Genomic DNA, 14,258 nt, shown 5'->3' on the forward strand with positions numbered 1-14,258 from the left:
TAGCACATTTACAGACTTCAGCCATCAGGCTAGAGTGCTTAGCAGCAGTCCAAGTAAAACAGTGGTAAGTCAGGTTCAAATTGAGTAAGTCAGAGGGAATGAAGACTTGACAAGAACCAAAGCTAGACAAGAAATTTTGTCTTAGAAAAGAAATACATGCAATCTCAAAGAGCTATGAACATGAAGAGTCTGAGAACAGACAGAGCTGAGAATCACATTACTTTCAGTATCTCTGCTGACGGAGAAGAAAGGAGCATGCTTTGTGCATCATTTCACATTACTACTCGCTGTTTTTTCAACAGATTTTACATAGCAAACATTTGGTTTCAGTTGTAGTATCTGTAAATTGTCCTGGGTACATCAATGTAAACAAAAGCTTATGGGCTCCAAGGTAGTTAACACAATAGTGAAGGTGGGATGGACAGAGATGCTAGTTTGTTCATAACAGTGATTCATCTGAAAGTGCAATACAAAAAGGTGTGCAAATTAAAATATGGAATCTGTCTCAGAGCCATAATGTGAAATGAGTCTCTTAGAAACTTGTCTGGAGTAATTCCCTACAGGAATTAAACTTTTTCTCAGAACAATTTTATACTCTCTCCTAAACTACTTTAATGCTATGCTAGTTCTACAAATCTAGAAAGTTCTCATCCAAGGTTAAAATCCAAAGATGACTAGAGATTTCAGAGAAGATGAAAAGCAGAAGGTCCTAAAACATCTTAGATGAATGCAATTCAGGACAGTAGTGCTACAATAGTACAAGACTAGTAGCAAGATTTTGTTTATACATACACTTACCCATATCATCGTCAAATATGGATTTTTGTTCCACCTTTTTCTTGGTCTTCTTTTCTTTTGGTTTTGCAGTTAGATCCGCAAAAATATCAATGTTATCATCAAACAGGTTTGTCTCTGGCATTTTCTCTTTAATTTTGGTCACTGGCTTAATTGCCTCAGTAGCAAATATATCATCCTTGAAGAAAAATAGAGAAAGATCTCATCAATCCACAACACACTTCAGGAGAATAGTCAAATTTTCTGTACACAGCATCTGAGATGTTTAGAAGACTTGGGTTTCCTGGGCTTATCAGACAAAGGTTGAACTCAGCAATCTGAGAGGTATTTGCCAACCTAACTAGCAAGAAGTTTGAGACCTTTTTCTTCATGGGGGACTTGGCAAAAGTGCCTTAGTAGTGGATTGTACACAGGTCAAGTACAGCTCACAGAGGCCCGTATCAAGTGCCCAGCCCACCAATTTTACTCCTTTTTTTAAAGTGTTATTTAGTTACTGGGAATGGAACAGACAGTTAATAAATAAGAACCAAATACCTTATTATTCTGCAAAAGGTATGCCATCACAGCATACTCAGTGCATGCCAGCTCTGTGTTAAGACTCCACCTTTTAAACTACTGCTGCTAGTTAGGGGCTGAACAACCAAAGAGTTTCTGTATCCCAGCAGTGGAGCAGGATTGAGAGTTTACTTCACTCCCTTATCCTGCACACCCCATCCTGTTCAGCAGCCTCCATTAAATGTCAATTAGAGAAGTCTACATATGGACCCGGGAAACAAAAAACAACGTAGCAGGTTCAGCCATTACCTCAAAGATATCTTGGGCAGTAGGGTCAACTTCTTGGTGGACAGCAGATTTTAACTCCTTTTTTCCAGTTTTTTGAGAGGTAAAGAGAGAATCTTCCTCTTCCTCCAAAAAAGGTATAGAGCTGCTTTTTGTTGAAGACTTTTGTTGTACAGGCTGGAAGAGATCATTGCTGTCCTGGTCACCCAGATCAGGCTTTTTCTCTCTGCCCTTTATAGGTTTGTTAGCCATACTGTCTGGCATTCCTTCCTTTAGCTTTGGTTGTGCAACTGGTCTGGATGATGAGCTGCTTGCAAAAAGGTCTTCAGATTCAAACAGATCATCCCCATTTTCTGTGGATTCTGGAGGAAGGAGTTTGTTTGTCCCAGCAGACAAAACACTGCTGTGAGCTGATAGTGACAAGCTAGAGAGAAAGCCATTTTCCTTGGACTCTGCTTCAGCAGCAGCAAGAGGCTCCTTTATGTTCTCTACTGCTGACATCTGTTTTGGTAGAGAGAATTGTGGCTCTTTATTAGTGTCCATGTCCTCACTCACTTCAGCCTCTTGGGCAGCCAGACGCCGCGCCATTCTGCTAGGGGGTCTGCGCTTCCCTGGAACCCTGATCCTGGTCTGCAAGGAAGGAGGAAAAGCAAAGTAGGGTCATACATAAGGAAAAAGCCCCACAGGACATTCAAGCTTGGAGTAATTAGGAGAATGATTTAGAAATATAACCCAGGATTTCTGATTTGCTGCCCTTAGTCATTCTACAGTGATGAACTGGCGTACAAAAGCAATAGCACCTGCAAATAGAGTCACAACAGGTCAGCAAGCCACACTAGCCCCTTGGCTTTAGGTGATACCTTAGTCAGCCTGTTATCTTGCTAATCTAGGGGCTCTTACAGTGCAGTTCAAGCTGTGACTAATTGTATTTTCCACCCAGTTTCATTTTATGTATAGCCTATTGCAGTTAATTGCCGCTTTTAAGGAAGCCCCCTGCAAGTTTCCATTACAGCCTCTCCCCTTTCCCACATGGACAGGAGTATTAACATGGGTAGGAAATGGATCACTACAGCTTCTTCTTCCCTTCTGTTAATTGCTTCATGCACTCTTCTTTGAAAGGGCAGGCAGAATGCTGGGCAGGTTGCTTTGTTCCAGCCATTGGAAAAAAGTGCATTTGACTGGATATATTTACACTCAAAGTTGAAAGGTTGAAGAAGCAATGATATGCCAAAATACAGCATCTAACCTGAGCCACAAAAAACATTCACTGTAGAGTTACCAAGATGCTGCTTCTCAGATTACTTCTGTAAAAAACATGCATCATCACTACACTAAAATCAGCATTCAAGTTGATAATATGCAGCTACAGGCAGTCTATTCTTTGCAGGCCTATCTATTTAAAAGTATCACAATAGAGAGCTTTGTCTGTTGGAACACGCTGCTATTGGAAACAACTATGCCTACATAGTAATGCACCAGGCTGATGTACAAGCTTCAAACCCTGTCACTAAGGGGTCATGTCAGCCCTGGTTGTTGGTGGCTGCTGTATCTTTCCAAGTCATCTCTGCTACTTATCTAGTAATGAACAGCCTCATCAGCATCAGAGGAAGAAATAATCAAAGTTAAAATCTTAAGTTATCTTACTCAAACTGCTGCTCTCAGGAAACCCCACAGACTTATAAAATCATAGGCACCTAGATGAAATCTTAACTACATGGCTGACACTTCCATTTTTTAAAAGAACGATTAAGTCTCTAATTAGAATATGTCTTTTGCAGTCCATAAAGTAGAAAGTATGAGTGAAAAACAAGTGAGTCAGGAGGCAGAGATTTGCCACATCAAAAGCTGTAACACTTCTTTTTGTTTTCCTTTGTTTAAAAACAAAAGTTTTCCTTGAAAAAGAATTGAGAGTTACAGTTCAGGGCAGCGTGACATTTTTATCCACAGAGGAGTTAAAGGTCACCCTATAGCAGTGATGTGTTCTGGATAGCTTGTGAAAGCTGCCTGTAACCTGTTTTACCTAGTTAGCCTAGCAAGATGTCTTTTAAATATTTTTTTGGGTTGGTGTCTCCTGGGATGGGACAAGATGTTATGCTAACATACCTTCAACCAATAGGGAAATCCAGTATTTGGAAAAGGTACTTATGTACTTTAAAAGGCACCAGGTATATGCATAAGCCCCTCACTGAGCTAAGTATAGGTGCTAAGGTAGACTTTTTCTTCAGTGATCCACAGAAGTGAGAAGGGATTAGATTTTCACAGTCCCATTTAGATTCAGATAAACCACACTGTTAGCAGAACTTGCATACCAAAATAAACTCCTGCACGAGGACAGACTGTGTTTTTAAACCCCCTTCCTCTTATCCTAAATACCAAGGTTACCTTATTGGCGTTGTGCAAGGTGTCTGCTTGCATGGGCTGATCAAAGCTTACACCCAGCTCTTCATTCCTTCCTGTGGCAGAGAAGGCTTCGCTGTTCTGCACCTCCTTGGGCTCATGTAATGGAGTGTCCAGCACTGGTAAGGGGGACTTGAGATTGGAAACCTTAGGCATTGCACCAGGTAGTAAGGCTGAAGGGTTAATAGCTAAGTTAGCCTACAAAACAGGGACAACAAAAACATAGAGAGAGAGATCACATTACTACTGCTCCAGAGCAGGCATGGCCCCAGAGAAGCAGAAAGAACTAGTGTATCTTGGTAATCAAGTTCTACTTCTAAAGTACCTGGCTTTTCTCAGATCTAAGAACTTCTGTGTCTCCCACAAGCTCTGTCTCACTAAAATTGTGGAGTGGTCAACACTATTATTCTGTGTAAAAGCTTCAGGAACAGCAGGGTCAAGTTATGCCAGACCAAACACCTACATAGATCAATATTCTGTCTGAGGAGACAATGATTCTGACTTTGAATTGTACTGACTTGAAATGGTACACATTTCACTGTGATATAGACAGTTATTAGTCGTTTTGTGTCAGAAGAGGGACATAACCATAGTCCCCCCTAAGAGTCTCTAAACCTACTTAATAGTGCTAAGAACAATAGCAGTTCAAAGTGGAGCCCACCCTCTGCCCCCCCAGCATGAGTAAATAGTGCTGCTTAGAGTCAGGACTGAAACAGAAGGAGGAAATAATATTAAACATGCGATACAGAAAAAGCAATCAAAAATACGCCATCTGAAAAAAAATAATAATGTTGCAAGAATAAGGTAAGGAAGCAATAAGATTTTGGTTCAGGGAAAGCTATCAGTGAGGCAAGGAAGATTATCTTTTTTTTTTGAAAGTTAAAGTGCCAGTAAAGTTAATTACTTGTAGCTTTCCAATCCGAGATGAAGGCTCTTTGGTTTTAATGGGAACAGGACCTGTAGATTTCTGCACAAAATTACATTGGATTAAACAAGTTGACAAGTTGTTATCAACCAATCATAGTTTTCATTTTAATACATGTATAGAAAGCAGCTAATTGCTTACCAATTTTTTCTGAAGATACCTTGTTATAACATTCTACCATTAGAGCTATAGTCACAAAATTTTCAGCTTCAGCTTCCCACATGCCATGGCCCCATCTTCATTACATTTCATTCACCTGTCCTTCTACCCAATATCATACTTTGCCATGGTAACTGAACAACATCCATCTTCTCCAGGTCACTGCCACCCCTAGGACAACTAGGACAGCTGTCCTCAGGCAGGACAGCTACCTTCTCTCTCCTTGCTTATTCTGTCCCCTGGTGATATGAAGCCATATTGCCAGGCAATGATCTAACTTTTCTCTTTGTGACTGGCTGTAACAGGGCTACAGACTTCAATGAAGCCCACATGGAAGCCAAGAGAGCTTCAAAATTGTTCCACTCAGACTTCAAAAAAAACCAGTTTCAGAGAAGTGAGTGTTCCTTTAAAACACCCAGGCCAGTAGTGCTAGAAAGAAGACTAGGCTAAAAGAGTGAGAGCAGCTGTTTGGTCTGAAGACTTGGGTCGATTCTAGGACTCAAGGAATGAATCAAATCAGCTAAGGTGCACTTCCCATGGCTTGCTCTCCCCAAGTTTGTAGTCTGCATGGTTCTGTGAGTTAGGTAACAGTGCTGTTGGTATGACTGGGCAGTCAGAGCTCCTTCAGCTACGTTGAAGTAACTGAGATTTTGCAAGAGTTACAACACTAGTTTGAAGGGCTTGAGAGCATGACAGAGGAACCCTAGTATCTAAGGAGATTGTTCTCTACTTAATTGCATGTGGTGTTCAGCTTAACCTCAGACAGGCTGAAACCATTCCTAAGCAGGCTGTAGCTACAGAAAACAGGAAGATGAGCCTGGTTTTAAACTTCAAGGAACACTTTACAAAAAGGGAAGACATGCTAATTACTAACCCTACAGGTGTGCTCTGTGTTCTTCAGCCCAGGGGAAAAAAAGAGACTCCCACTCCCTACAACAAAAAGCTAATCTTGTACACATGAAAATCCATCAAGCAGCTCTGGTGAGACACAGACCAGAACTCTGGTCCAGATCACCTCTCCCAGAGACACTTGATTCTGCAAGATTAAGGACAGGAGTCTTGTTTACTCGCCATAGAGACTCCAAGATAGGAGTCTCAACTGACCCAGATTTGTGCTGCATGCCTTGATCTCCTTTCTGAGAAAGGCTGCCTTTAAAGACCACATTCACACCAACAGACACTGGCACTTCAGAGAAGAAGAAACAACTAATTTTCAGTACAACTGGACCACTGTCATTTCACTTTTTAAAGTGAAATGTGTATGTACAATGAATAAAATATCAATAACATTTAAACTTCTTGCTACTAACAATGCACCTGGTGATAAGCAGAGAAGTTTGGTCACACACTGCTGCCTGGCAGCCAGTGAATCCAGGCATTACTTTTCATCTTTCCAAGATACTTAAAACAGGATTAAACATCTCCTTTTTCTTTGCATACTGTTCGAGACACAAGATTTAAGTACTTGCCTCTGTAGTTGCTGCCTTCAGAGTCTCATCCTGCTTGGCACTTAAAGCATTTTCTAAGTTACTGCTCACTGAGGAAGGGCCAACACTGGTCTGAAGAGTTTTCTTCTCGGCCATTTTCTGAAAGCATTATGGGCACAAGTCAACACGAATGGGGTAAAAAGCATGGTGTGAAGATCCAAAAAAAAACAAACCCAAAACCCCAAAAGAACACAAGCAAAAATCTTTAAAATCTTGTTTTTAACTGAACAGAAAACTGGCCACATCTTTTAATCCTACTATGCATAGTTGTATTTAGTTTGCATGGCCAGGTTTTGGTAGCGGAGGGGGGAGCTACAGGGGTGGATTTTGTGAGAAACTGGTAGAAGCTTTTTCCATATCTAGCAGTGCCAATCCCTGGTGGCTCCAAAGATGGATGTGCTGCTGGGCTAGGCTGAGCCAATCAGGAACAGTGGTAACCCCTCCATTATAACATACTTAAGAAAAAAACAAAAGTCATTGCACAGATGTAATTGCAGCCAGAAAAGTGTGGGATGAGAACATGGGAGAGGAACAGCCCTGCAGACACCAAGGTCAGTGCAGAAGGAGGGAGAGAAGGTGCTCTAGGCGCTGGAGCTGAGATTCCCCTGCAGCCTGTGGTGAAGACCATGGTGAGGCAGCTGTGCCCCTGTAGCCCATGGAGATCCACACGGGTGCAGAAATTCACTCACAGACTGTGGAGGAGACCCAGCCAGAGTAGGTGGGTACCTGAGAGGAGGCTGGGAACCCCTAGGAGACCGGGGTCCTGGGAGGGACCTGCAGAACTGTGTGAGAGGAGCCCACACTGGAGCAGGTCTCCTGGTAGGACTTGCAACCCTGTGGGGAACCCAGGTTGGGCCAGGCTAAGCCCAAAGGACTGCACCCCATGAAAGAGTGACCTCATGGGATGGGCTTAGGCTGGGGAAGTTCATGGAGAACTGTCTCCTGTGGGAAGGACCCCATGCTGGACGAGGGGAAGGACTCCCCTCTCTGAGCAGTGGCAGAAACGAGATGTGATGAGCTGACCTAAACTCCCATTTCCCATCTCCCTGCACAGGGGGGATAGGAGGTAGAGCTGGGAAAGAGACAGATGGGAGAAAGGTGTTTTTAAGGTCTTATCTTACTTCTCATTATTCCACTCTGATTTTGCTAGAAATAAATTCAATTAATATCTCTAATTCAAATCTGTTTTGCCTGTGTTAGTATATTGTGCATGACCTCTCCCAGTCCTTATCTCAATTCATTTATATAAAATATATAACTTTGTTATATTTTCTCTCCCCTGTCCAGCTGCAGAGGGGAGTGAGGGAGGGGCTTTGGTGAGTGTCTGACATCTTGCCACAGTCAGCTGACTACAACAGTAGGCATTGATTTATGGCTCTGCAAAGCAAGGGCCTTCCATTCCTCCATTCCTTTAGTCTATCTCAACCTTTGCTGTCTGTGCTAACAATTAATAATGAGAGTTTCAATAAACTTTTAAATGCATACATATTTCCTCATGAACAAAACAGCAGAGAAAATAAAAGTACAACACTAGCTAAGGAATTGTGCTATTTTTATATTTTATGGAGCAACCAGGCTCCATATATACTCTCCCAAGCACTAATTACTTAAGACCACTCTGTCCAGAGTCCTCAAAGAAATAGTTTTCAGCAACTGTTGTCAGTTTTCTAGCCTAACTTCCACCTATAGACATGAATATAGACTAAAGTAAAAGTTAGTTTCAATTTAATTAAGATAACTGTATTTAGAAGTAGCAGTTTAAAATGTATGTTAGGACTTTGACCTCAGATCACCTGTAACACAGTCTAGTTCATTACTGTACTGACTCGCCCTTTAAAAGCAATTGGGTGACCATGAGGATTTTAACACTGCATCATTTTACCTGAGATCAAACCAATCTGCAGAAACTTGAATTACACAACTCACAGAGCACAGCTCATCAGGTCATGCATAAAGCACAGGGAAGTAATATCAGCAAGTTAAGCAATTAAGCAAAACAAACTCTACTACTCTGATTTCTGCTCAGGTGCGCTGTCTTACACCTAAGCCAGTCCCAGGTGTACACAAAAGGAAATAGAATCCAATTATTTCATCCCAGCTTTGAGAGACCCAAGGCATCTGTTTGCTCCCTATGTCTTCAGGGTCACAATGACCATTTCTGTTCTCTCAAAAAGATTTGAAAAGTCATTTAATTTCTTGTGGGTATACAAATGGAGAAAATCCCTTCCCTACACTTCTTTCCCATCTCTTTTATTTGAGCCATTTACAGTAGAGAAACAGGTACCGGAATGTTTGTTTTAGCAGTACTGAAGAGATCATCCTCATCATCATCCCCAAAAAGCCCTCCTCCAGGTGATGGCTTCAGGATACGGTTTGCAGACTAAAGAAACACAAGACAAAGAAAAGGTGTGTCACAGACTCAAAGCTCATCTCTTTCAGCCCATGATGCCAGAATATAACTGACATTAGCATTTGGCCCTCCCTGGAAATCAGTGACCTCTAAGCTGTGTCCAAACAAGGAACATCAGTACACTGAACACTTCAAAGACTGTTTCTAAACAGGAGGTTCAGAGGAGGGCTTTGAACTCACCATTGACTTGTTGGGGCTGGCAAAGAGGTCAACATCTGGGTCGTTGTCCTTCTGAAGTTTGTGACTGAAGAGAAGCTCTTCATCTTGAAAGACCCCAGTGCTTTTGGGCCCAGTACTTTTCTCAGAAGCCTGGAAGGAGGAGAAAGGGCCACACAGTGAGAAACTCCCTCTGTGAGGAGGTTATTTGCCTCATGATAAGGCAGGTTACAATTCCCCTGATGCTACACTACAGTCCCGTACTGGTAACAAAAATACAACTTTAACTGCTGATTATGTTTTATTTTGACCAAATTTGCAAAACTTACAATGTAAATATTTGTATTTACAGTTCAATTTCATGAGAAGATATTCACTACAATATCTGTCTGCTGATCTAAGATCCAGCTGCTACTATTTACTTGTAAAGCTTCCTTCAAAAGGAAAATAAAAGGTTTTCAGTATATTATCATGACTGTACAGTAAGGTTCATATTCCAGTAAGACTTTTATGCCTCAAAAATTTCAGCTAAGGATGCAGGACATGGTAGTCAAAGGAAGAGAATCTCTTGGTTATCTTCCTAAGCGACATTTTCAAAGAGGAATAAAAAAATAGACTTTTTTTTAACAAAAGGCCTGTAAAGCTATTATTGTTGCTAGACTCCCTGTCCTTCTCCTGTGCAAGCAAGCAAACATCCACATGGAAGATCAGAACATAGTGCCTTTGGCAAGAACTTGTACTTTCAAATTTGCTGCTATGGGGAAGACTGTGGTTACTCATATCATCCTGTAAGTCCTCCATTACCTGGCAAAGTAGTAAGTATCAGTTCCAGCACCAAAACCAATGCCTGTGTATGATCGTGGTCATTGCAGGCACCCAGGTGCAAAGGCAAAGGCCCCACTCAAATGTCCAGGTGAAGGCCCATATCTGCGTTTCACCACTCATCTGTCTCTATTAAAACAACTCAAATTAAAGGATGCCTCTTCTGGCATAACTGGCTGTCCAGTACCATGACATCAGACACAAAATCCAGGCAGCAAGAGTAGTCTTCATAAGAGTAAAGCTGATTCTACCCATTCCTGTTCCCTGTTCAAGTCTCCATGAACCCCAAAGGGCTGCCTAAATTTAATTTCCAGTACACCACTTTTCATCCATACACCCTCTCCTATGATTTTTACTACTGTAATTTCTTTATTACATTCTCAGTCTCTCTCTGCCCCAGCTTTAATTTCGTATCAACAGCCAGGTGACATTTTTAGAGCACTAGAACTACTGTTTATGCCCAGATATGTGAAAACCTAATGCAAATCTAGAATTATCCACACAGAAGTTGAAATAAGCCAGAAAAGTAGTTGCACCTTTCAGATTTGCCTATCAAAAAGGTTAAGTTCATAAATTATCATTCTGATTTTTGCACTTCAGCATCTTAATCACTTTGTGACTACTATATGCTGAAAGATGAGAACTTTGAAGGAAAAATTTGAATAGATTTCTGTTTTTCCAAATTCATAAGACAGATGTGACTTCTTTCAATCATCTCCCAGTGTGCTGAGCTGCTCTAAACTGATTTTTCTACAACAGTCATCTGTTTCATTAAGTTCCAAGGGCTTCTGAGTAAAGTGTACATAGCTTTTAGGACTGGCAGCTTACTTTACATGGTCACACTAAGATGACAAAACCTTGTGGTACACTGTAGTATATAGTATATAACTTTTCACCCTACTTTAAACTTACAGAAAAAATGTCAGTACATTTGCATCAAGTAGAAACAAGAATATTGCCATGGATTCAAGGATATTGCTGCTGAAAATTCCAAGTGCACCTCTTGATGGTACACACTATAGCAGAAAAGCCAGACTAATAATACGGTTGCTGGAAGCTTTTTAAAAAATTGAACACACTTGAAAAACAGAAGTAAACATAGGATTAAGATAATTATTGTTGAACCTAAGTCTGAAGGCATATACCAAGCAAGCAAACTGTAACAATGTTAAAAAAAAAAAGGGATAAACCACAAGGCTTAAAACTCCACATTTTTTTACTTCCTAGTGTCTTTGACCTTGAGGAGTAACTGAAGAGTCAGTTCTGTAAAGCAAAAGCAAGTAGCTGCATCGAAACATCTGTATAGAAATGTAAACAAAACCTTGCCTAGAAAAGCAGAGATGGAAATATCATTTCCCAGTGCTCAAGAACATCCTTACACTCACCATATCAACTCCTTTTTGTGCATTTTTTATGCCATCATCATCTTCCAGTCTCTCCTCTTCTTCCTCCTCAAATAAGCTTAACACTTTCTTAGCTTGGCTTTTCACATCTTTCTCCAGAGCTGGTGGTGATGTTGCAAACAAATCTGAATTGTCAGTTGGTTCTGAAGATATTACTGTAAAAGGCTCCACCAAAGGAAAACGAAAGTAACACATCAGCCTGTTATTTATTTCTGGTTTGCCCAAAAACCCTGCTAAGCTTTCTTGGTTAAATAGCACCAGTGGTCAGAGTTCTGCAATCGTTACCAAGCAGGCACCTGTATTCAACTAATTTTTCCCAGGCAGACAGATTATCAATATGCAGCTTACCAAGAGACAGTTGATAAAGAAAAGAACACACCCTTCAGCTCTGAAAGGAAGACAGATTTCCTCCTTTACCCTTCCCCATGGCACTACTGATAAGCAGCTTCCTGTGTAAGGCTTTTTCCTCATCTCTATGTCAGGCTGCATGTGCACCACAAGGCTGCACCACAAGGCTGCACTATATCAGCTTTCCTTGAATTATCACTATCCTTGAATTACCTAGCTCATACCACTTGGGATACTTTAGAGTGAACAGCATTACCAGAACCTTAAATGTGCTCAGGAAAAGTGTGAAGAGTAAGAACTACAAGGGAAATTCATCAGCTGGTAATTCCTCAACAATCACTCAGTAAGACTATGCCCAAGATCAGTTCTGCTGAAGCCTCTGCAATAATACACTCAATACTCATCAATACTGTTCTGTAACAGTATTGCCCAGCAGAAATTCACAATCCTGAAGGCCACAATAACACTCATCACTTTATAAATCATCACTCATTATGGTGAAACAAAGTTACTGAGCTTGAAGAAAAATCTATATATTAATATAGGCTATGTTTTAAGGGAAAGCTTTGTTCATGTAAATGAAGATTACCTAACCCACTCTGGAGGGAAAATGGAAACAGATTCTGCCTACCTCCTTCCCCACCAAAAAAAACAATCCCTCTCAAGGACATCAGTTAAGAAACAACTTTTAAATGTCATTTAATAAATTTGCTGTTTGACTGACAAGTGATTTTGCTAAATGGAGACAAAGGAACTTTATCCTCCAATCCAGAAAAACAATTCCGTGCCAGAGCAGCACTGTTTGATTGTGGGTTTTTTTAAATGAATCTTTACCAAACTTCAGATTAATGTAAGAAAATCCCTCACTTTTTCCTTTATTTGCTGCCCTGCAACATCTGTTCCTTGAGGCACAGGAGCTGGTCTAGGCTTTTCTGAATACCACAATGTATCTTCTACCTGGTTAGACTTCACTGTTTCATCTGGCAGATCTTCCTTTTCCTCCTTTTCTTCTTCATTAAAGGTAGGTGGTGCTTGTGCTGGTTTTACTTTCTCCTGCAAAATCAGGAGAATGTGGGTGACACAGAATTGGTGGTTATCTATAAAAAGTGTATGTTGCTGTGGGATAGCAGAGTCTCAGTTTGCCTACTGCAGAGGTCTAGGACACTGGCAACATACTTGACTTCTCCTGTTTTCCTCCCATGGGACATTCTGGTTTGTGACTTTTAATTTTCAGTATTATGAGTTTTTGAATCTGGCTGAAGAGTGCCAGGAAGCACATGTACATGAATCCCCACTACAGATACAGCTCTATTAATCCCTTGCATCTCATACTCTCAATTCCAAAGCACAGCCAGACAGGCAGTACATCACAGGCTAAGCTTGTAAGACAGAGGATGGCATGAGCACACAATAGGGAGGGCCAGTAAGAAGCCTGTTTACACATCTCAATCATCTTGGGTAAGGTAACATGAAAGGTTAACCCTGGCTACTGAGTCAGCAGTAAGCTGTTTGTTCCTTTTAGTGTTATTTAATGTTGAGAGAGCTTTCAGAATATCCTTAGGAAGGACTTTTAGCATAAACCAAACAAATTTAGGGTAAGTGGTCAAGAAAATGTTGAAGTCTCCATTAGGCTAATAGTAGTAAGAGTGTACATGTAAGAGTTCAGTCTTCCCTGTTCCCATTCCCAATTTGCTAGAGTTACCATTGTGTAAAATGAGTTAGACTTATATTCAGTACCTAACAACTATGATAGACTGTAAAATGAATAAGTGTTCCATGTTAGTTTTAAAAGAATGGGGAGTTACCATTGCAGCCTTAGCAGCTGAAGGGAGTAGCATTGATTGGGAGCTGAAGAATGATTCTCCATTAATATCATCATCTTCAAATAATAATGATGGCTTCTGTGACTTTCTTTGGCTGCAGTGAGAGAAAGAAGAAAGTGGAAAATTCAATGGCCGTGCACTGCATCTGTTTAAAAGCATCACTGAGGACCATCATTTGCAGCAAGTGTTCCCAGATAAAGCACTTGACTTCCTCACTGTCCCAATACTTCTAACACACTCTTTCTTGTCTACAAAGCTTTCTGCAGAAGTAGAAATAAAAAAAGGTCAAGAGGATTTTATATCACTGGCATAGAAATGGAAAGGCCAGTTCAGTGGTGGCAAGGAGAATGACCCACCACAGCTACAAGAGCCCAGCACTGCCCCTTCCTACTCACACACCCCTACTTCCTCCTCAGCAACAGTACCAGGAACCAACACTTGCAATATGCCTGGGACCATCTGGTTTTGGAAGGGCTGCTGGGCTGTTCTGAATAAATGCCTCCCCACTCCCCTCCCAGGATTGTCACCTCTCTTTAGTGATTGCAAATAAATCCTCCTCATCCTCTTCCTCAAAGAGGCTTGTTGTCTTCACATCTTTAGCCTGACTGACAGTGCTCGCTGGTTTTGCAGGGTCTTCTTTTCGGCCATCCTCAGAAGGAAGTTTAGCTGGCTTGGAGACATTCCAATGTTCCTTAAAAAGAAGGAACAAGTTTTCTTTTGTCTTGGTCAAAGCCACTGTGCAATCTTCTTTAG

General features: G+C 41.1%; 1 protein-coding gene across 5 annotated transcripts in view; it reads right to left on the minus strand.

The window, feature by feature from the left end:
• Window positions 1-14,258, minus strand: part of LOC136559212 (WASH complex subunit 2A-like) — a 35,755-nt gene that overhangs the window by 2,831 nt on the left and 18,666 nt on the right. For 4 of the 5 annotated variants that reach the window (XM_066554232.1, XM_066554236.1, XM_066554234.1 and 1 more), the window contains 11 exons: window positions 14,033-14,196; window positions 13,488-13,599; window positions 12,640-12,735; window positions 11,317-11,499; window positions 9,134-9,262; window positions 8,828-8,923; window positions 6,526-6,642; window positions 4,877-4,939; window positions 3,958-4,170; window positions 1,600-2,205; window positions 799-973 (listed from right to left, as the gene is read on the minus strand). In XM_066554232.1, coding sequence (XP_066410329.1) covers window positions 799-973; window positions 1,600-2,205; window positions 3,958-4,170; window positions 4,877-4,939; window positions 6,526-6,642; window positions 8,828-8,923; window positions 9,134-9,262; window positions 11,317-11,499; window positions 12,640-12,735; window positions 13,488-13,599; window positions 14,033-14,196 — 1,954 coding nt within the window. The remainder of the gene's footprint in view (window positions 1-798; window positions 974-1,599; window positions 2,206-3,957; window positions 4,171-4,876; window positions 4,940-6,525; window positions 6,643-8,827; window positions 8,924-9,133; window positions 9,263-11,316; window positions 11,500-12,639; window positions 12,736-13,487; window positions 13,600-14,032; window positions 14,197-14,258) is intronic. The other variant, XM_066554237.1, reaches the window with a different exon arrangement.

Source organism: Molothrus aeneus, chromosome 8 (genome assembly GCF_037042795.1).
Source record: "Molothrus aeneus isolate 106 chromosome 8, BPBGC_Maene_1.0, whole genome shotgun sequence".
NCBI lineage: Eukaryota > Metazoa > Chordata > Aves > Passeriformes > Icteridae > Molothrus > Molothrus aeneus.